Raw genomic sequence first — 22,114 nt, forward strand, 5'->3', positions numbered from 1 at the left:
CTGCTCATCCTCTGCAGCCCTTGGGACATGAAGACCCTGCCAAGCAAGCTCCCTCCAGCCCACCCTGATGCCAGTCCTCTGCCAAGGCCAGCCTGAAACACACACGTCGTGACAACTGGCTGATGTATGCTCCACTAGAAAATGTCACTATTCTCCTTTTATTGGGTTGGCCCAAAAGTTCATTAGAACTAACACCCCCAAAATATGTCCTTTTCATTATAGGGGACTGGAATGCAAAAGTAGGAAGTCAAGAAACACCTGGAGTAACAGGCAAATTTAGCTTTGTGTACAGAACGAAGCAGGGCAAAGGCTAATACAGTTCTGCCAAGAGAACGCACTGGTCATAGCAAACACCCTCTTCCAACAACACAAGAGAAGACTCTACACATGGACATCACCAGATGGTCAACACCAAAATCAGATTGATTATATTTGCAGCAAAAGATGAAGAAGTTCTATACAGTCAGCAAAAACAAGACCAGGAGCTGACTGTGACTCAGATCATGAATTTCTTATTGCCAAATTCAGACTGAAATTGAAGAAAGTAGGGAAAACCACTAGACCATTCAGGTATGAACTAAATCAAATCCCTATGACTACACAGTGGAAGTGAGAAATAGATTTAAGGGACTAGATCTGATAAGAGTGCCTGATGAACTATGGACGGAGGTTCGTGACATTGTACAGGAGACAGGAATCAAGACCATCCCCAAGAAAAAGAAATGCAAAAAAGCAAAATGGCTGTCTGGGGAGGCCTTACAAATAGCTGTGAAAAGAAGGGAAGTGAAAAGCAAAGGAGAAAAGGAAAGATATACCCATTTGAATGCAGAGTTCCAAAGAATAGCAAGGAGAGATAAGAAAGTCTTCCTCAGAGATCAATGCAAAGAAAGAGGAAAACAACAGAATGGGAAAGACTAGAGATCTCTTCAAGAAAATTAGAGATACCAAGGGAACATTTCGTGCCAAGATGGGCTCGATAAAGGACAGAAATGGTATGGACCTAACAGAAGCAGAAGATATTAAGAAGAGGTGGCAAGAATACACAGAAGAACTGCACAAATAAGATCTTCACGACCAAGATAATCACGATGGTGTGATCACTCACCTAGAGCCAGACATCCTTGAATGTGAAGTCAAGTGGGCCTTAGGAAACATCACTACGAACAAAGCTAATGGAGGGGATGGAGTTGAGCTATTTCAAATCCTGAAAGATGATGCTGTGAAAAGTGCTGCACTCAATATGCCAGCAACTTTGGAAAACTCAGCAGTGGCCACAGGACTGGAAAAGATCAGTTTTCATTCAAACCCCAAGAAAGGCAATGCCAAAGAATGCTCAAACTACCACACAATTGCACTCATCTCACATGCTAGTAAAGTAATGCTCAAAATTCTCCAAGCCAGGCTTCAGCAATATGTGAACCGTGAACTTCCGGATGTTCAAGCTGGTTTTAGAAAAGGCAGAGGAACCAGAGATCAAATTGCCAACATCCACTGGATCATCAAAAAAGCAAGAGAGTTCCAAGAAAACATCTATTTCTGCTTTATTGACTATGCCAAAGCCTTTGACTGTGTGGATCACAATAAACGGTGGAAAATTCTGAAAGAGATGGGAATACCAGACCACCTGACCTGCCTCTTGAGAAACCTGTATGCAGGTCAGGAAGCAACAGTTAGAACTGGACATGGAACAACAGACTGGTTCCAAATAGGAAAAGGAGTACATCAAGGCTGTATGTTGTCACCCTGCTTATTTAACTTATATGCAGAGTACATCATGAGAAATACTGGGCTGGAAGAAGCACAGGCTGGAATCAAAATTTCCAGGAAAAATATCAATAACCTCAGATATGCAGATGACACCACCCTTATGGCAGAAAGTGAAGAGAAACTAAAAAGCCTCTTGATGAAAGTGAAAGAGGAGAGTGAAAAAGTTGGCTTAAAGCTCAACATTCAGAAAACGAAGATCATGGCATCTGGTCCCATCACTTCAGGGAAATAGATGGGGAAACAGTGGCTGATTTTATTTTTCTAGGCTCCAAAATCACTGCAGATGGTGATTGCAGCCATGAAATTAAAGGACGTTTACTCCTTGGAAGGAAAGTTATGACCAACCTAGACAGCATATTAAAAAGCAGAGACATTACTTTGCCAACAAAGGTCTGTCTAGTCAAGGCTATGGTTTTTCCAGTGGTCATGTATGGATGTGAGAGTTGGACTATAAAGAAAGGTGAGTGTGGAAGAACTGATGCTTTTGAACTGTGGTGCTGGAGAAGACTCTTGAGAGTCCCTTGGACTGCAAGGAGATCCAACCAGTCCATCCTAAAGGAGGTCAGTCCTGGGTGTTCATTGGAAGGACTGATGTTGCACCTGAAACTCCAATACTTTGGCCACCTCATGCGAAGAGCTGACTCATTGGAAAAGATCCTGATGCTGGGAAAATCAAAGGCGGGAGGAGAAGGGGACGACAGAGGATGAGATGGTTGGATGGCATCACCGAGTCAATGGACATGTGTTTGGGTGAACTCCCGGAGTTGGTGATGGACAGGGAGGCCTGGCATGCTGCGGTTCATGGAGTTGCAAAGAGTTGGACACGACTGAGTGACTGAACTGGAAAGTTTATTTGCTCTGTCTGTAACATGTTATGGAAAAACCTGAATGAACTTTTGAGCCGATCCAACAACACGCTAAGACAGTCTAAATTACCCATGGTGGTGTCGCTAGCATCCCAGATGTTCTTGCCCCGATATCCCTTCTCCCTACCAGGATGGCGATCATGGCACCACCTTGGTTCCAGGAGTGGCCTGTACCAACCTCTCAGCCCTACCTGCCTGGGTTATACGGATATGCAACCCCTCTGCAAATAGAATCACCCCATCTGGGCAACGGTGCATGCCACTCCTGATTCACACCACAGCGTCCGCCTCTGCGGCTCCTCCAGCCCTCACAGCTGCTCTCAACCTGCCTGCCTTCCCTCCTGCAGTCCCTGTTGGAAGCGGTGAATAATCCAGAGCAGGCGGAACCCCGATTCAGTGCCCATAAGTGTCAGACTGCAAGTTGTGTCATTTCCCTGACCAGATGCCCAGATGGGGAGGAAGTGCCCTGATCTGGTGCATGCCGGCTAGGAGGCCCTCTGCCAGGCACGTCCATGGCTTCTCAGTGAATCCTCTCCACAGTTCTGCAAGGCTTATGTTTCCCTCTGAGTGGTGAGAACATGGAAGGAAGCTACAGGACTGAAGTCACATGTCCACATTCAAGTGTACACAAGGGCCAATCTCGATCCGAATGTGGTTTGCTTGATTCCAAAGCCTTTGTTTTTTCAAGAGCTGACAGAATTTTGCTACCACAAGGATGTGCCAGAGCTCTCTCTGGCCGGTGGTGGGTGACGGACAGCCTCAGAGCCTGGTCTCATAGAGTGGGCGTGCTCTGACCACGAGGCTGTGTTCCCCGCCTGTGTGTTTTGGGTGCATCCCAGTGGAGTTGCAGTGAGATGGCCTTATAGCTTCTGCTGGGGACCAAAGCTGTGCAGAAGCCATCCTTTCCCACAGGGAGCAAAGAAAGACCAAGAACATGCTTGTAAATGGATACACTGCATCTATCAACACAAGAGAGCACATACAGCAGTGAGAAAAAATGACGTGAATGATGTGTAAAAATGGGGATGAATGTCACAAAGAGAATGCTGGGAAGAAGCCAAACACAAGAAGGGCAGGCTCCACCCATACAAAGTTCACGCCCATCCATGACGCTTCCAACCAGCACTGCCGTTGCCTGGAGAGAGGCACTATGAGGCTGTGAGAGCGACTCTGATGGGTTGGGATGCTCTGTTTGTTGATCTGGGGCTGGTCACACAGGTGCACTCACCTTGTGAAAACCCACTGAGCTCAGGATCTGTGTAGGTGTCTCTATGTGGGCTATACTGCAGGAAAACGTTTAGTTAAAGACATGCCGTGGATAGAGAAGAAAATGCATTCATAGCCTAAATGAAATCTTAGTGAAACCCTCTGCTTTATTCAGCAGCTCTTCTGAAATCGAAGCCATGCCTGCAAACATGAAGCCAACATGCCTGGAGCCTGCGGCCGGCCAAGGGAGTGGCCGTGAACACACTGCAACCTCACCCTCCGCTGCTCCCCCAGTCTGCAGGGCCCTGGGGAGGCACAGCCCAACCTGGCCCTCCTCAGCACTCAATCACCGAGCAGCACCTGAAAACCTTTATCGCTTGCTTTCTGCATACAGACCACAGGGTATACACACTGGGACGCTAAGAAGCATAGGAAGCAGGCTCTGCCAAGGGACTTGCAAATATGTCTGCCTCCAGCCTGGACGGGAGAGGAGTTTAGGGGAGAACAGCTCATGTCTATGTATGGCTGAGTCTCTTCACTGTTCACCTGAACCTATCACAGCACTGTTCATCAGCTACACTCAGTGCAAAATAAAAAGGTAAAAAAATATGTTCATCAGCTACACTCAGTGCAAAATAAAAAGGTAAAAAAATATGTTCATCAGCTACACTCAGTGCAAAATAAAAAGGTAAAAAAATATGTCTGCCTACAATATGTGTCCCTATGTATATTTTATTTGGAATATGCACATGTTTTTTACATATGTATTTTGCAAATATAAGGCAATCTGGCTTATTCTAGGCATCAAAAATGTGGTCTAAATACCAAATGTTATTTGGATGACATGAAGCTGGGGCATCAGAGAGTCTTAAGGAAAACCCAAACTTCAGAGGCAGGAAAGGAGGGCCGTCCAGGTACCACGTGTCACCCGATGTGACGGAGCTTTTAAAGCACAACAGCATCCGGAATGTATCCTAGTAAAAGGTCTTAGAACTAAATTCCAGTTTATAGGTGATAGAGGTGGGAGAAATAAGATACCACCATGAGGCACTGGCTGGAGAAATCCAGAATGCGGGACAGTCTGAGGGGCTAGGTTAATTTGAAGAAGGCAGGGTCCTGAAGAACAGCTCCCTCAGGTCAAAGAGAATTGAGGATGTGGTCACTGTACGTGGCGCTTGCTGCTGGACTGGAATCTGGTTTGGACAACGGGCTGCAAAGGACATTTTAGAAATGGTGGGGACAAGTACATATAGGCTACACAGATGATGCTGCCAGAGGCAAGAGGCCGGATGAGGGTGAGGGCAGGGAGAAGAGGCTGGGGGTAGAGAGAGGGTCAGGGGTCAGGGGGTCAGGGAGGAGAAAGGGGAGGGCCCGGACGGGGCCACGGGTGAGGCCAAGGGGAGGGCAAGAGGGACGCAGAGCAAGGCCAAGGCCAGGGGGACAAAGGGAGGTGACGGTGGGGCAAGGACGGGGCAGCGGCTGCTTCCCAGCGAGGGCGGGACCTCCCCCTCCCCCAGTGAGGCGGCCCCTCCCCCTCCCCCAGCGAGGGTGGCCCCTCCCCCCACCCAGAGGGCGGCCCCTCCCCCAGTGATGGCGGCTGGGACTCCGCAGGCCTGGGAGCCCTTAGTGGGAAACAAGCTCTGGGTGGGTCTCCCTACCCCAGACTTCTGGTACCCGCCCAAGTCCCCAGCGGCCGCCAGCTCCGCAGAGGGTCACCCCGCTGGCATCGCCCACCCTCGAGAAGTATGGACTCTGGCCTTCATCTCACTGGCTGCAGTGTTTCTGCAAGCCTGGCCATCCTGCCATCTGGGCATCCCCGGGACTCCCTCCCCGCCAAGGGCAGCTCCCCTCTCCCCACGGGCTCAACCCCTAGCCAGCGTGGCAGCCGCCTCCTCTTTCCTCCTCTACTCCCCTCTCCCCTTCTTCTGACCTCTTTCTTGCCAATCAGTGGCGAGGACCCACAGCAACAACATAACCTCTCTGTGCCTCCATTTCTATAGACACGATGACGGTACCCAAGACCAGATGAGCTGGTATGTGGGCTCCTGAGAACGCACCAGCGCACGGGAACTGCCAGGGCCCTGGGACCATCACCAGGCGCCCCTTTAATCCATACTGGAAGTTCCCCAGAGACAAGAGCACAGCCTTCCCAGCCCAGGACATTTGCTCGTTCTTAGGAAGAGGAGCCTGGGAGGCACGAGCAGAAGCTCAAACACGAGGACAATACAAGCCTTTCTGTGTGCTGCGAGGTAAAGACGCAAAAACAGGAGTCTTAACTGGATTCTTGAAAAGTTGGCTTAAAGCTCGACATTCAGAAAACTAAGATCATGTCATCTGGCCCCATCACTTCATGGCAAATAGATGGGGAAACAGTGAAAACAGTGACAGACTTCATTTTGGGGGTGCTCCAAAATCAAGAGTTGACTCATTGGAAAAGACTCTGATGCTGGGAGGGATTGAGGGCAAAAGGAGAAGGGGACAACAGAGGATGAGATGGCTGGATGGCATCACTGACTGATGCCTGAGTGAACTCTGGGAGTTGGTGACAGATAGGGAGGCCTGGGGTGCTGCGATTCATGGGGTCGCAAAGAGTCGATCACGACTGAGCGACTGATCTGATCTGAAAATCACTGCAGATGGTCACTGCAGCCATGAAATTAAAAGACGCTTGCTCCTTGAAAGAAAAGTTATGACCAACCTAGACAGCATATTAAAAATCAGAGACATTACTTCGCCAACAAAGGTCCGTCTAATCAAAGCCATGGTTTTTCCAGAAGTCACGTATGGATCTGAGAGTTGGACCATAAAGAAAGCTGAGTGCCGAAGAATTGATGCTTTTGAACCGTGGTGTTGGAGAACTCTTAAGAGTCCCTTGGACTGCAAGGAGATCCAACCAGTCCATCTTAAAGGAGATCAGTCCTGAATATTCATTGGAAGGACTGATGCTGAAGCTGAAATGCCAACACTATGGCCACCTGATGTGAAGAGCTGACTCACTGGAAAAGCCCTGATGCTGGGAAAGACTGAAGGTGGGAGGAGAAGAGGACGAGAGAGGATGAGATGGCTGGATGGTATCACTGACTCGATGGGCATGAGTCTGAGTAAACTCTGGGAGTTGGTGATGGACTGGGAGGCCTGGCGTGCTGGAGTCCATGGGGTTGCAAAGAGTCAGACACGACTGAGTGACTGAACTGAACTTTTTGAGCTGAACATCACCTAATTTATGGGACAAAGTTCTCAGGCATTTTATAACGTTGTGGAAAATATTTTGAAGCACAAATATCCAGTTCAGAAGACTGGTGCTTTTTTTCCCAGATGGTGAACAGCTTAAAGACGTGCTCCCGGCTCTGCCAGGTTTATTTGTAAGGACACTAATTATCCTACTAGAAATAGGTTCCTATTATAATGATGATTAGCTTGCTTTTTTTTTTTTTTTAATTCTGGGAAAAGAACGTATTTCCTCCCTGGCCAACGGGAAGCCTGGGCTTTTCCAGGGCAGAAACTCCCTCACCCAGTAAATTCTGCTCCCAGGTCACCCCCCAAAACATCCCATCAAAACCACCCCATCAAAATCGTCGGGAAGAAAGCCTGTCGGAATGCTGAGTGGGTTTAGATTCATTTTGACGTGAGGAGTCTGCATGCATTCCAGGGACAGGGACACGCAGCCGGGGGAGCAGGACTCGAGGGCAGCCCTGCTGTGGAGATGCCGAGGGCTCAGCGCAAGGCTTCCCACTCACGTGCCAGAGGAAATTTCATGTTCTGTCTTCAAGGCGGGAAGGCTGGATTTCATGCAGCTGAAGCCAAGGGAGGCTGTAACGGCATTTCTAACACTCAAGTCAGATGTGAAGAAAGACTGCATGCGCTGTCTGTTTCTGGACTCAAGGCTGGAGAGTGACGCGAGGGGAGGAGTGGAGGTGAGAACGCAGCCTGGACGGCTGAAGCTCGACAGCCAGACAGGCACTGAAGGCTGCACAGACTTGCATATTCGTGGTGTCTTCTCTCGGGGCTTGGCTGGCTCCTGACAGGCAAAGGGCCAAAGACAAAACCTCCCCTCCGAAGCCCCAGTTCCCCCCAGGTGGAGCAGGCCCAGCAGCTGCCCGGGCAGCTCCTGGCCCCCACGCCTCCCTGCCCATCTTTAAGATGCTAGTACAACCAACCCTCAGTTTCCCAGGCGGAGACTTAAAACCATGCGTAGCCACAGAGCCTCTCTGGCCCCCGGAGGAGCTAAAAGGAGCCGTCGCTGCGTGCCCGGAGAGGCATGACGGGGTGTCCCGGCGGAAGCAGGAGGCAAAGGGTCCCCGCCGGGCCCTCCAACGCCGGTGAACGAGGCTGTAACCGTCTGCTCTGAGCACGTACCCTGGGGTCGGATGGTGCGTCTCCAGCCAGCCAGCACAGCCCCCAGCTTGCAAGAACTCTGCCAGCACCCAGGGAAGGCCTCCTGGTGCCCAGGGAGATTACTGACCTTGTCGCCAGGGGACAGAACTGACTCTTCCTTAGTTGTATTAATGAAAAATACTTTAGGAATTCCCTGGTGGTCCAGTGGTTAAGAATCCGCCTGCCAAGGCAGGGAACTCAGGTTCCGTCCCTGGTCCAGGAAGATTCCACATGCTGTGGGGCAACTAAGCCTGTGAGCCACAAGGACTGAGGGCCGCGAGCCACAGGGACCGAGGCCCGCGAGCCACAGGGACGGAGGCCTGCGCACCCTGGAGCCCGTGCTCTGAAACAAGCGAAGCCCACACACCCAGAGAAGCCCAACTAGGAGGAGCCTCCGCCTGTTGCAACTAGAAAAAGCCTGCACGCAGCAACGAAGACCCAGCGCAGTGAAAACAAATAGTTATTTAAAAAAGAAAGAAAATACGCTTTAGAATTGCACTAATACACCAGCTGAGAGCCTCATATGGCTACTGAAATGGAAACTAATAAAAATTAAATAAATTAAAAATTAAGTTTCTCAGGCTTACTTGCCACACCCCAGTGGTCAGTGGCCACTCGCGGCTGGTGGCACAGACACAGAATATCTTCAAGTCCCAGTGGCCCACTCATCTCCTATCTCATATCCTGCTTCCATCCACAAGTGGCTGTGGCCCACGGTACTCTGCAGTGCCTGCTGCTGCTCCGTGGACTCGTTACCATTAGACGTTGCTATTTGGGCAGTGGCACAGGACTTGCACTGGACAAGACTGGCTCGTACTCGACAACGTTCTTGAGGTTTTGGATGACTACACGCACAGACACTCAGAATTCAGACCGATGCCTCTTCCGGGGATGTTTGCTAGCAGCTCAAGGATTGCAAATAACACAGAATCCAATCTCTGTTCCTGACTCTGCCAATTTTTAGAGAGAAAACTGCTCAATGTCGGTGCCCCCTGCCAGGTTTCACTGGGATCAACGGATTCGGTGTTACTTTACATTTCACTTGCTCAAGAATCCTGCTGACTGGCAGCCCTCAAGATCCACACGCGCTGGCAGGCTGGCCCCACGCCCCAAATGGTCTCTGGGTTTCGATGCACCCTAGCGACTCAACCCACCTTCGCGTTAGCTTGAAAACTCCTTCTTTGCTTGACACATTTACCCATTTGGGGCAAGCTTTCTCTCTGCCTCAGAGGAGCTGACACCAATACTGCTGCCTGAGCAGCAAACCCCCAGAGAGAACCCATTACCGGCAGGGCCGCTGGGTGCAGTGAGACCCGGGAGCAGCGTGCATCCCGACGGAGTTTACAGAAACCCAGCTGTTCAGTTCACTCCTCTGCTGTTAATTCCAAGGTGCTGCTACTGTTACTTCAAACTGTAATGATGTCTACAAACAATTTGCACTTTCAGAGCGGCAGGATCCTAGGGGGTAATTAACAAACCCCAGGAATAATCTCTTTAAAAGGCTTTAAAAGCAATCTCAACGGAGGCCACCATGATGAAATGAAACTGCCCCTCCCCTTCTCCGTGGTGTTAGCATAGACCTGGCTGACTCCTGGAGGGGCTGGGCGAGCACCGGTGTGGGCTTTTGTGGACGACTCCTCCAGATGTGTGAATTGAAATCAAACCCGCGGAACTTACTCGAATTGGGGGAGGGTGGTTCTGAAGGTGGGCTGAGATGACAGGCGTGAGAAGCAGAGTTCAGGAGGGCCACTTGATGGGGGGTGGGGCGGGGATGTGGTCCTTACCGTGGACCAAGCTAAGCGAGGAGACCGCATTCACCAGGACGCCGCCCTTCCGGAAGTGGTCGCTCATGTGCTCCAGCCAGTTGGCGTCCAGACCGCAGACCGTTGGGCCGTTCTTGGAGACCCGGAGAGGAATGGTGACAGGGTAATACTGCCGGCACTTCTGATGGCTCTTCGGTTTGTTGAAAAGGGCAAAGATCTCCATTTCTGCGGGATGCATAGAGAGAACGGGAGACGGGAAGTTAAACAGTGACAAACTGCCTTATCGGGCTGGACGCGATCTAACAGGAACCTGCAGGCAGGGCATCACAGGCCAGCATTCTGCTAGGCTGCATGTCGCCTAACAGGAAGACCCAAGCAGCACGTTAGGCAGCCTTGAAAGTGACACGGACCTCGAAGGCCGAGTCCCACGGGGACTGCCAACAGAAGGCCGGCCCTTGTCATCTGCTCCCACGATGATGAAGTCCTCGGCCACTGCAGCCACGGACCTTCAATACCCCGAGAGGCATTCCGAACGGAGACCAGGAAAGGGGTACTCTGTGCTCTGAGAAAAACTGGCAGGTTAAGCCTTTAGATAGGTATTTTCAAGAGAGCATTTTATGAGCCTAATTCTTGTATCTCCTCAAATCGAGAAAAGGACTAAAATCGTTCCTGGTGACATCTGCTCCTTGTCGCTGGCAGCAAGCCTCTACCCAAAAGGTGTGACTGACCACACATATCTCCTTCACAAAAATCGTATGTTACACTGACCTCTCCTCCTACCTCCCTGGAGCCGTTTTTCAGGGCTATCGGAAATGTTGTCTCCCAGGCTAAGTCCTCATTCTGTCCCCAATAAAACTTAACTCGCAACTCTGACGCTGTGCGTTTTTTAGTCAGCAGGACTCAGTTCTGAATATGACATATGATGAACAGCTGTTAGCTGGGATCAATTTGTATGGTTAGGTGTTTGAAAGAAGGATATAGTAGACATTTCTAGAAATTCATACAAAGGGGTATTTTAGAAGAAAAAGCAGACATGTTTTGGGGCAAGAGCTGATCTGTTTTTTCTTTTTCTTTTAAAGGAAATGCACAGAGGCACATAAAATCAAAAATACTGCCGTAATTCCAGGAGCTCTGCACCTCCCTGAATTCACTATTTATAAACTGCAGTGGTGTTTCCTGGGGCCGAACGCATAATACTTAATCAAGGACATCAAAAATACATCACTGAAATGTAAAAATAAATTCACTCCAGTAAATGAGGGTTCCTGCGTGGAGTGATAAGGTTGCTCCAACAGCCAATGGGCCCTCAGAGTAAGGCGCAGCTTCCCCGGCCTTCCTTTATGGCTGGGCTCTGTAAAAATCGATGCTCACTGCCACCCGGCAGCTGACCCTTGCCTCCCGCCCTACGTGCGGCCGGCCACGAGTGAGCAGCCTCAGCCTCCGGAAGCAAATACGTGGAATTTCAATCTAAGGCTGAAGGTCTATTTTTGTGTTACTCAATTTAGTCGAGCAACCAAGAATTCACCCCGCTTAAAAAGCTTTGCTTACACAGGCCACTCAGGAACATGCTTTGGTTGCCAAAAATATCGATTCAGATAAGAAAATCCCCACCCTCCTTCCAAAGAAATATTCTAAAGGTCATAAACAATGGCTGACATTAGCAAAAAGGATAAAGGACACCCACACACTCCCTGTAGGAGACACCTTGCCTGGACCCCACATTCTGGGACACTGCATCCCATGTTTATTTCCCAGTTTTCCAGTCTCCAAATACATGACCTTTGAAAATGGATCCACTTTCCTTTATCTAGATAAGTGTGCTTAAACAGGAAATGGAGCTTCACGACCATAAGGGACACCGTTACCATTTGCCACAAACAGGAGCAAACGGTGAGGCATTTTCACACCAAAAACGTTTCTCCACGTAGCATCTCAAGTTATCTCACAGGACGACTGTATTCTGGGACAAAGAGAGTCTTTCCGCTCAGGTGGCACTTACCCACCTGAGTAAGTGCCAGCAGAGACCTCAGGGAGCAATTCTGGGCCAAAGACTTTGCTGTCAGCAACAGTAACGCCGACGGGCAGGCCGTTCCGAGCAATCCAGGGGCTAGAATCAATGAGGAAGGAGGGGACGCGTCTTCACAAACAGCCACCCGGCTCTCCAACAACCAGTGCTGGCCTGTGCCTCGTCCCCACCCCATAGTACTTTCTCGGTCCACTTCCCTGACTCAGGAAGCCATCGGAAAAGGCAGTCGGCAAGTGCTTTCAGGGGAGAAATCAGCTCTTGGTATATGGAGCTAGCGATCCCCTATTTTGTGACTTTCAAATACAAGCGTTAGCTGTGGTGTCATGCCGAGAAAGGTTTATAGAGAATCAAGCAAGGGGATTAGGGCTGGGGGGTGGGACAGGAAGTGCCCTTTTCCAGTCCAAGGAGTTGGGGGTTCAAGTAAGAGCTGCAGCTGTTGAAAGGGAAGAGTGGGAGCCAGGCCTTGACTTCATCTCTTCAAAAGCAGACCCTATAAGCTTTGGGGTGCAAGCTGTTTCTTTGGGGAGTAATCCCAGACAATAAGAGTGAGGGAGCAGGGATAAGAAACAAGGAGGAGATAAAAGCCAAGGCAGGCATCCACTAGCAGGTTACTGGGGACCCGAGATGTCGCGTGTTGCCCTATGAGGGGCAAGGAAGGCGGGCATCTGTCCTCAGCGATTGAGGCCATTCCTGGGGCATTAATGCCTGGGGCACCTGACCATTCCAGAGAACACCTATAGGCAGAGGCTAGGGAAGCTGTCCTCAGGTGACCCCCAAGGTGGGCCAGAGCAAGTGTCACAGCGCTCGGCTCCGATCAGGCAAGCCCAAGGGCACACAGACTAAGAAGAAAAAGAAGCCACAGCCTCTGCAAGGGGAACTGAGAAGCAGCCCAACCACCTGATCACACAGGAGGACCCCCAGTCACATGGCTAGACAGAGCCACGGCCTTCCCACGTGCACGATGAAACAGAAAAGGGGAAGGCGGAAGGAGAAGGCGGGTGCAGGCCGGGGGCCGCAGAGACAGAGCCTGCAGACCGGGCCGGCAGCGGGGTGCTGACAGCGCGCCCAGCTCTCCATCTGGGTCCTCCCCGGGGAGCAGGGCCGGAGCCAGCGACAGAAATAAACTTTTCGGGAAGGAAAAGGGGAAGGCTGTTGGAATCAAGAGTCTCCAAAGCATGAGAAAAAACCTACTTCAGATGCCCAGCCCTGCAGTAAACGCCTCTGTCCCGCCGGCTCCCTGACCACAGTCCTCACCTGGAAACCAGCCAAGAGAAACTGTCCCCAAACGACGCCCTTTGATGTTTTAATATTCCGGCTCTCCAGTACACGTCCTCACGGGAGCGGTCACCAGGGATTCCACAAAGAAGACCAAGTGTGTTTACATTTTCTCAGCTGCTCCGTTGACTCTGCCCTGACCCCAGCGAGAGGATTTTTCCAGACACGGGACAGAGTCCCCAAGGAGGGGGAAGGCATTGTTTCTGAGAATGTTTCGAGGACAGCTGCAGGCTGGGCCTGGCAGGGCACCCAAGCAGCTTCGAGACGGTTCTATCTTGTATTTCTCTTTCTGTCTCATCTCCTCTGACCCCCTTGCACACCGCGGGGGGGGGGGGGGTGGCTAATCTGGTGCCATTTAGACCCTCGGTGTCCAGAAAAGGCGGCAGTCTAGAAAACACGGCCGGGGTTGCACCTGCATTCGCTGGACTGACCTCAGCCAGAAAAGCGCAAGCGGCCGGGGCGGGGGGGGGACGGGGTGCCTGCAGCTGGGGCCAGCTGGGCGCTGCCAGCCAGGCCTGCTAAGTGAACGAGGAGGAAGAAGGTAGATGCCCGGGTCTGAGGTGGGTGCCCGGCAGTAGGGACACAGGCACGGGACGGACGCCTGCAGTCTGCAGCTGGGGCCCCCGAGAGACGGCGACCCGTGGGTTGAGCTGACGGGGTCCTGGCGCCCCGGGGACCTCCAGGCGGCAGGAAGGAGGGGGTCTCAGAGTCGGGCTGAAAGCATGAGCTCCCTGGGCTGGACAGGGAGAAGGAGCCGGCTGGCACATCAGCTGGGGTGGAGGGACAAGTGGGCATCAGACTTGGCCTGGGAGCTGGGCTGGGCAGGGGCTCTGGTCGGCTGCGGACACAGCAGGAGGGCTGGGGCCAAAGGTTACACTGGGAAGGCGGGGCGGTGGGCACCACGGGGCAAGAGGGAGGAGGGCCTCGGGCCCAGCCAGGTGCCGGGGGCAGGGGAGACGCCACTTCCGGCGTGGGTGCAGCGTGGGGCACCTCTGGGCCTGGGGAAGTCAGTTTGCCAGGCAGAGTGTGGGACCTGCTGAGTGCACAGCAATCGCGGGATGTGAGTGTGTCAGTGAGGGCTGTCACCACCAACATCCCCTGCGATGCCCACCTCCACGGGAAACTGTGTCCCTTCTACGCGCCAGAAGCCTTAACTGGATTCCCCAGGATCACAAGCCAGCAAGTGGCAAAGCCAGTTCAGTTCAGTCGCTCAGTTATGTCCAACTCTTTGCGACCCCATGGACTGTAGCACGCCAGGCCTCCCTGTCCATCACCAACTCTCAGAGTTTACCCAAACTCATGTCCATTGAGTCAGTGATGCCATCCACCCATCTCATCCTCTGTCGTCCCCTTCTCCTCCTGCCTTCAATCTTTCCCAGCATCAGGGTCTTTCCCAAGGAGTCAGTTCTTCGCATCAGGTGGCCAAAGGATTTGAGTTTCAGCTTCAACATCAGTCAAGACTCTTCCAAACCCCCCAACCCCTGGCTGTTTCCCAAACCTCATGAGAGGCTGGTTTCATCAGCACACAGAGAGCGGGAGCTGATGCCCAGGAGCGGCCAGGGAGGTGGTCAGCGGCTGCTGTCAATGGACTGAGTGCAAATAGCCAGGACAATGGCAGCAGGCGGAGGCATACGGACCCCAGGGCAGAGCTGTCTGGGGGCCAGGAGGGGAGAACCAGGCCCAGTGAGGGAGGGCAGACTCAGGGGGCATTGCCCCAGAAGGAGCTGGCTGCCAGGAGGCTTGCTCATAGAAGGCCCTGGAGAAGGACACAGAGATCCGGCCCAGGCTTCTGCATTCTGGACATTTCAAGTGAGCCGGTGCAGGGAGGAAGGGCAACTCGGGGATGACGCTGCGTTATTACTTGGGTGACAGAACAAGCTGAATCTACATGAACCTGTGTGGCCCCCTCGTTTCTGCTACTGACGCTGCAGTGCCGGAGGCCAGACAGGGATGCCGGAGGCCAGCGGAGAAGGCAGGGAATATGGCCCAGCAACGCCGCTCTGAGCTTCCCAAGCCCTGACCTTGCCTCCTGGCCTGTTTACGGTCAATGAAGGAAGCTGTCTCCCCCACCCCGGGGCACAGAAATGGACTGGGAACCCAGCAGCGGGCCGGCTCTTCCCAGGGGCCCTGCGTCCACCCGCAGCCGGGAACGAGGGAGATGTGGAGGGAAGCCCGCCAAAGCGAGGCTCGGGGGAGGCCCGCCCAGCCGGACGTCAAACCGACAGCACGCTCCCCGGACGAGTGCAGCCCGGGTGGACGTGGGGAGCCAACCCCTGGACCCGAGGGGTCCCATGGCCCGGGGGGTCTGGGGTGGGGGCACCCAGACAGAAAGCCGACAGCATGCTCCCCAGACGAGCGTAGCCTGGGTGGATGTCGGGGGATGAACCCCTGGACCCAGCCCAGGTGGACGTGGGGAGCCAACCGCGGGGTCCCCGCGGTCCAGGGAGGTGGGGGGTGCCCGAATGGATGCAGAGCCCACAGGACGCTCCTAGGACGAGCGAAATCCGGGTGGACGTAGAGGGCAGAAGCCCTGGACCCGAGGGGTCCCACAGCCCGGGGGATGGGGGGCCACCCTGACGGACACAGAGCCTGCGGGCCTCGCTGAGCCCCCAGCATTGATAAGAGAGAGCGGATGAATTAAAGGCGGAGCAGAGGCAGAGCAGGGAGATGCCCTCTGGACTGTTTTTTAATTGTCTTGCTGTGATTGCCTATTTAAACCCACCAGCAGGAAGTGGAGTTAAAGCACTTGGCCCTCCTTAGGGAGCCCTGAGTGGAGGGAAGCTGAGAGCAGGGCGGGAGCGCTGGGAGACGTGGTTGTTTGTGGATGCCCCAGGACAGACGGGAAAGCAACTAGGACAGGAGCTGGGCTGAGCTGGGGGCCGGGCCAGCTGACCAGTGGGGACGGCGTCCCTGGCCACCCTCCTAGGAGGTGGAAGCTACGCTCAACTGATGCTCAAGTGCAAGTTGCTCAGTCGTGTTCTACTCTGGACATGCCATGACCCTGTGGACTATACAGTCCATGGAATTCTCCAGGCCACAATGCTGGAGTGGGGAGCCTTTCCCTTCTCCAGGGGATCTTCCCAACCCAGGGATCAAACCCAGGTCTCCCACATTGCAGGAGGATTCTTTACCAGCTGAGCCTCCAGGGAAGCCCTAACACTCAAACTATGAGATAAAGTGTAACTCTAGGAGGGCACACAGGCCACTTCCTGTGACACAGGCACAGTAAGAGCATCCTCTGTCATAAAGCTGTTGTGCACACGGTCACACGGGCAAGCTGAGACCTGGCCACTGGAGGGCTGTCACCATGATGACCGTCCTGTGTCCCGTGAGGCCAAGCCTGGGCACCAGGGGCCCTGTGTGTTCACTGGCTGATGAGAAAGAGCCAAAGATTCATTTATTCCACCGGAAGAGACATAAGGGTCACAGTGAGCTGCCTAAGTCTCGGAGACCTGTGGCCTCCTATGCAGAGAGCTAAGAGCCACGCTCAGATAACAGCCAGCCAGCCGCCTACCAAGCAGGACAGGGGTCGGGGCACTGTCACCCCTCACAGCTGCAGTTCTCACACGCTCTTGGGCTGACCACCTCCAGACGCACCTGAACCCTGCATTCTGCAGAAGGTTCTGGTTTTCCAGGAGAGAACAGAGGTTTGAGGAAACGAGGCGCAGGCCAAGACCCTTGGGTGTTGGGGGGGTCTCTGTGCGCCCAGCGACGGGGGAAGGATCTGCGGGAGGGAACAGTCGCAGGACAGCAGGGGGCCTAGGGGGACAGTCCTGGGACAAGTCTCCCGGGTTACTTAACCCCAGGAGGCGGCCAGTCTGGAGGGAGTCTTGGAGGAAGGTGCGCTCCAGAACAGGGAACATCGGAAACTCCCGAGGGGCCCTTCTGTATCGATGGCCTCCTTTCTCAAAGCCAGGGCTCCGTGCGGAGCTGGGGGCAATGGTCAGGATGACGGGGCCTGTACCCCAGTCGTGAGGGCTCCTACTTAGGAGTGCTTTAAATGGACCCCTCCTTTGGCACGCGTGCTCCGTCACTTCAGTCACGCCCAGCTCTCTGCGACCCCACCGACTGTAGCCCGCTGGGCTCCTCTGTCCATGGGATTCTCCAGGCAAGGGTACTGGAGTGGGTTGCCATGCCCTCCTCCAGATCTCCCTGACCCAGGGATCGAACCCTCATCTCCTGCATTGTACGCAGATTCTTTACCATCTGAGCCACCACAAATCAAGGCTCTGATGAAACACTAATCCTGATCTCTCCCTGAAGTGAGGTGGCTACCATCTCCCCTTCTAAGTCATCCTTGCAAACAAGCCCCAGCATTAACCATCCCACAGTTTTCTTTTCGGGATCTGTGACATAACAAGAAAAGCTATTTCTCCTCTTTTTTTTTTTTTTTTTTTTTTGGCGGCACCGTGTGGCTTGGGGGATCTTGGTTCCCTGATCAGGGACTGAACCTGGGCGTCCTGCAGTGCAAGTGCAGAGTCTTAACCACTGGCCTCTAGGGAGCTCCCTCACCCTTTTCTGTTCTCAAAGCATAAGCAGTTTCTCATCAGTTGTAAGAGGCTAACCTCAAGAATTAGTATATAAATAATAACATTAACCAGGGCTTTCCCTCATAGCTCAGTTGGTAAAGAATCTGCCTGCAATGCAGGAGACCCGGGTTCGATTCCTGGGTGGGGAAGATCCCCTGGAGAAGGAAATGGTGACCCACTCCAGGATTCTTGCCTGCAGAATCCCATGGGCAGGGGAACCTGGCGGGCTACAGTCCACGGGATCACAAGAGTCAGACACGACTTAACGACTAAACCACCACCACCAATAACATTAACCAGGGAGATGATCCAGAAAGGCCTAAAGAGAAAGTCTCCCCAAGACCTGGGCCTCCTCCCATCAGTCTCGTCACTCGTCACCTTCCAAAGGGGAGACAGCTCATACAAGGGCCTGCCTTCCAGGAAATGGCGGGACGCAAGATTTCTTGGAGCAGGAAAGTGGAAGGGAGTCATGGGGAAATGAAGAGCAACTTCACTGCCTGCAGTCTGAGGGCTCAGTAAACTCTGATCACCTGTCTGAGCATCACACAGGAAGGACCAGGCGGGGAGCCAGCCTGGGTTCATCCAGCAGATCTGTTTCCAGCCTGGGCGATGGATGGACTCTCTGAACCTCAGTGTACTCAGCTGCAAAGGGGGCAACGATGCAAAGTGGCCTCCCACGTCACAGGAAGAAGGAAGCATTTGTTAACACTGGCTGCCAGCCTCCTTCCTGCATCGTTATTTGAAATCTCCAACCTAGAGTCCGTGCCCTAGCGGCCATTAAACACCGTGACTCAGAGCAATCGCTTCCCGGTGGCCTCTCCCTGGCCGCATGTGCTCCACGGTGCTGGTCTGTCCACGAGACAGACCCCCCAAAGCCTGGCTGTTTACAGCACAAGGGCTGAGTCAGCAGCTTCCTGCACACCTCACGCCTCATCCTTGCTGGGGCTCTGGATTTCCTTCTTTAAATTCAAAACAAGAGGACCAGGCGCGGAAGGTGCTTTCTGCATGGGTGCCCAGCCATCACCACGCTTCCTGGGGTCACACGGGGTAATCTGGGGGCAGCGTGTGGGCGTGGGGAGAAAACACCATGCATTCTAGAACCTGCTGCAATCGTGACATTCTGGAGCCGCAACAAGTCAGCATCCCGTGGTCTGCCCACCCCCCACCCCCAGAAGGCACAGCCTCAGGAAGGAAGAGTCAGGAGGCCCGGAAAACGGCTCGACAGCTTCTCCTGTTTGATGGACTGCCATCTCTACATTCAAATTCCATTCATTTTCCTAAAAGGCCCCCGGTGATTACTGAAAAGCTAGCAGCCGCTCTCCACGTGGCTCAGAGTCCCGGTGCTGACATACTTACTGGCCGCGAGCGGCTCTCCAGGCCCTTCCGACGGCAGGTCAGCATCTGGTCCCTCCGGAGTCCCTCGAGCAGGAGACTCTGCGCCGTCCCCCTCTCCCGGAGGCGAATTGGGCTGCTGGGTGGCAGGCGTCTCCTCTCTCGGGCCCTGGCCAGGCTCCAGGCTTCCGTCCGTCCCCACGGCAGCATCTGCAGCCCCCAGATCCTCTGCAGCCCCATGACCTCCAGGCTCCTGTGTCTCATCCCGGGCATCTGCTGGGGGGCAGCTGCCCGCAGGGCTCCCAGGGCAGCGGTACTGAGGCACGACACCGACGAACTTCAGGCCGCGACTCGCAGCCTCCTGGATCTGTGAGGCAAACCAAACCAAGGGAAACGGGTAAACAGGACGTTCCATCAGAGAGGGGGCACACGCGGCACCTCAGGGAGGCCTCGGGGGGTGTTTCTGGGTGTGTGTGTGTGTGTGTGGGTGTGTGTGTGCACGCGCGTCCACACCACACATGGGATCTTAGTTCTCTGATGTTGGAGCTGAAACTCCAATCCTTTGGCCACCTGATGCGAAGAACTGACTCCCTGGGAAAGACCCTGATGCTAGGAAAGACTAAAGGCAGGAGAAGGGAATGACGGAGGATGAGATAGCTGGATGGCATCACCGACTCAATGGACATGAGTTTGGGTAAACTCTGGGAGTTGGTGATAACAGGGAGGCCTGGCGTGCTGCAGTCCACGGGGTTGCAAAGAGTCAAACATGACTGAGCGACTGAACTGAACTGAACTGAGTTCTCTAAGCAGGGATCAAACCCACGCCCCACTGCACTGAGTCTTAACCAATGGACCACCGGGGAAGTCTGGATGTTCCTGTTTGAACGGAAATCTCTCAAGCTGGCCAAGGCTCCACCTCCTCAAGGTGGTGGCCACACCCCAAGTCTGGCCTGCTGGGGACAGAGAGGGGCTTGTTTTCTTAAACTGTAAAAAAAAAAATAAAGCATTCGACTGTGAAGGGCTGGGATGGCCTCTCTGTGAAACACTACATTAGTCCCAATTAATAATTTTTCCTAAGAAGCTGAAAAAAGGTTCTAAAAGGATGAGCTGGAACAACAAGAGGCTAAAAGAGGAAGCTCATTTTGGTAAGAGTTTATTTTTGTGTGTGATTCTTTTTTTTTCTGATGAATCACCTACTTCCTGCTAATCAGGCTACTATATAACTCAATACATCTATATAACCACATACTAACTACCAGATGACATTTTATGACTCAAAGAGCTTCCTCTCTGAAACAATTGCTCTGGCAGAGAAGGGCAAAGGTGGTGAGAATCACCAGTGTGCAAAAGCTGATGGCACAGCCCGAGAGAGGGGACCTCTGAGGACAGCGGCCCAGGGGGAGGCATGGACGCCTGAAGACCATGCCCAGCCTGTGGGCACTGCACACGCCAACCCACGGCTCTCTACCCCCGATCCGGTCCAGGTAACAGGCAGAGCCTTCTCACCTCCTGAGCCTCAACATGGGGGGCACATGGTCGCACTGAGTTCTGGGCCGTGTGAACCCTTCCCTCCCTAAAAAAGCAACCGCACCCCCACCGCAGGCGACTGAGCGTAATTGTCATAAGTGAAAGACAAATGGAAAGTAAAAGCTAAACAAAAGCAAGAGCTGGCCAAAATTAGAAGACGAGCTTTCGGGGACTTGTTGGGCAAGGGTGCTCAGGTCACTTTACAAATGCAGCAGGAGGGGGAGACCGCAGAGCTCTGGGAGGCTCAGTCACCAACCCCCGAGTGGATGACCTCAGAAAGCCGCCAGGCGTCAGCAGCAACCCTCTCCTGTCATTTGAGAAGGAGTAAGAAACACCAGAAAGTGAAGAGGAACTAAAAACCCTCTTGATGAAAGTGAAAGAGGAGAGTGAAAAAGTTGGCTAAAAGCTCAACATTCAGAAAACGAAGATCATGGCATCTGGTCCTATCACTTCATGGGAAATAGATGGAGAAACAGTGGAAACAGTGTCAGACTTTATTTTTTTGAGCTCAAAAATCACTGTAGATGGCGATTGCAGCCATGAAATTAAAAGACGCTTACTCCTTGGAAGGAAAGTTATGACCAACCTAGATAGCATATTCAAAAGCAGAGACATTATTTTGCCAACAAAGGTCCGTCTAGTCAAGGCTATGATTTTTCCAGTGGTCATGTATGGATGTGAGAGTTGGACTGTGAAGAAAGCTGAGTGCCGAAGAATTGATGCTTTTGAACTGTGGTGTTGGAGAAGACTCTTGAGAGTCCCTTGGACTGCAAGGAGATCCAACCAGTCCATTCTAAAGGAGATTAGTCCTGGGTGTTCATTGGAAGGGCTGATGCTAAAGCTGAAACTCCAGTACTTTGGCCACCTCATGCGAAGAGTTGACTCATTGGAAAAGACTCTGATGCTGGGAGGGATTGAGGGCAGGAGGAGAAGGGGACGACAGAGGATGAGATGGCTGGATGGCATCACTGACTCAATGGACATGGGTTTGGGTGAACTCCGGGAGTTGGTGATGGACAGGGAGGCCTGGCGTGCTGCGATTCATGGGGTTGCAAAGAGTCGGACATGACTGAGCGACTGAACTGAATTGAACTGAACTGAAGAAACACCAGCAGGAGCTCCTCTCTAAGGGAAAAGCAAGCCTCAGCACCCCTCCACAGATGACCCACCCTAACTTAAGGCAGAAGGTCATTTTAGTTCAGCCCTGGCCGTTCTGGAAAATGATCTGGAGCAGTAATACGAACATACAGCCCAGTTCATCTTGTATCAATGGTCTGACTGATCTTCATTTCAGATGAGGACACTGAAGCCCAGAGACATTTAAAGTCATAAAGCGAGCTGTGGGCAGTCAGGTTCCAAGTCAGGTTTGGCTCAGGTCCAAGTTCATTCTCTAAGTACAAGGCCAAGTGGACACGTGTCAAAGCATCAAATTCTCCGACATGCACGTGT

At 52.9% G+C, this 22,114-nt stretch overlaps 1 protein-coding gene across 4 annotated transcripts in view; it reads right to left on the bottom strand.

The window, feature by feature from the left end:
- Window positions 1-22,114, bottom strand: part of RFTN1 (raftlin, lipid raft linker 1) — a 227,134-nt gene that overhangs the window by 53,255 nt on the left and 151,765 nt on the right. For all 4 annotated transcript variants that reach the window (XM_061425251.1, XM_061425241.1, XM_061425259.1 and 1 more), the window contains 2 exons: window positions 19,163-19,505; window positions 9,998-10,201 (listed from right to left, as the gene is read on the bottom strand). In XM_061425251.1, coding sequence (XP_061281235.1) covers window positions 9,998-10,201; window positions 19,163-19,505 — 547 coding nt within the window. The remainder of the gene's footprint in view (window positions 1-9,997; window positions 10,202-19,162; window positions 19,506-22,114) is intronic.

The sequence above is a fragment of the Bos javanicus genome, chromosome 1, assembly GCF_032452875.1.
Source record: "Bos javanicus breed banteng chromosome 1, ARS-OSU_banteng_1.0, whole genome shotgun sequence".
Taxonomy (NCBI): Eukaryota; Metazoa; Chordata; class Mammalia; order Artiodactyla; family Bovidae; genus Bos; species Bos javanicus.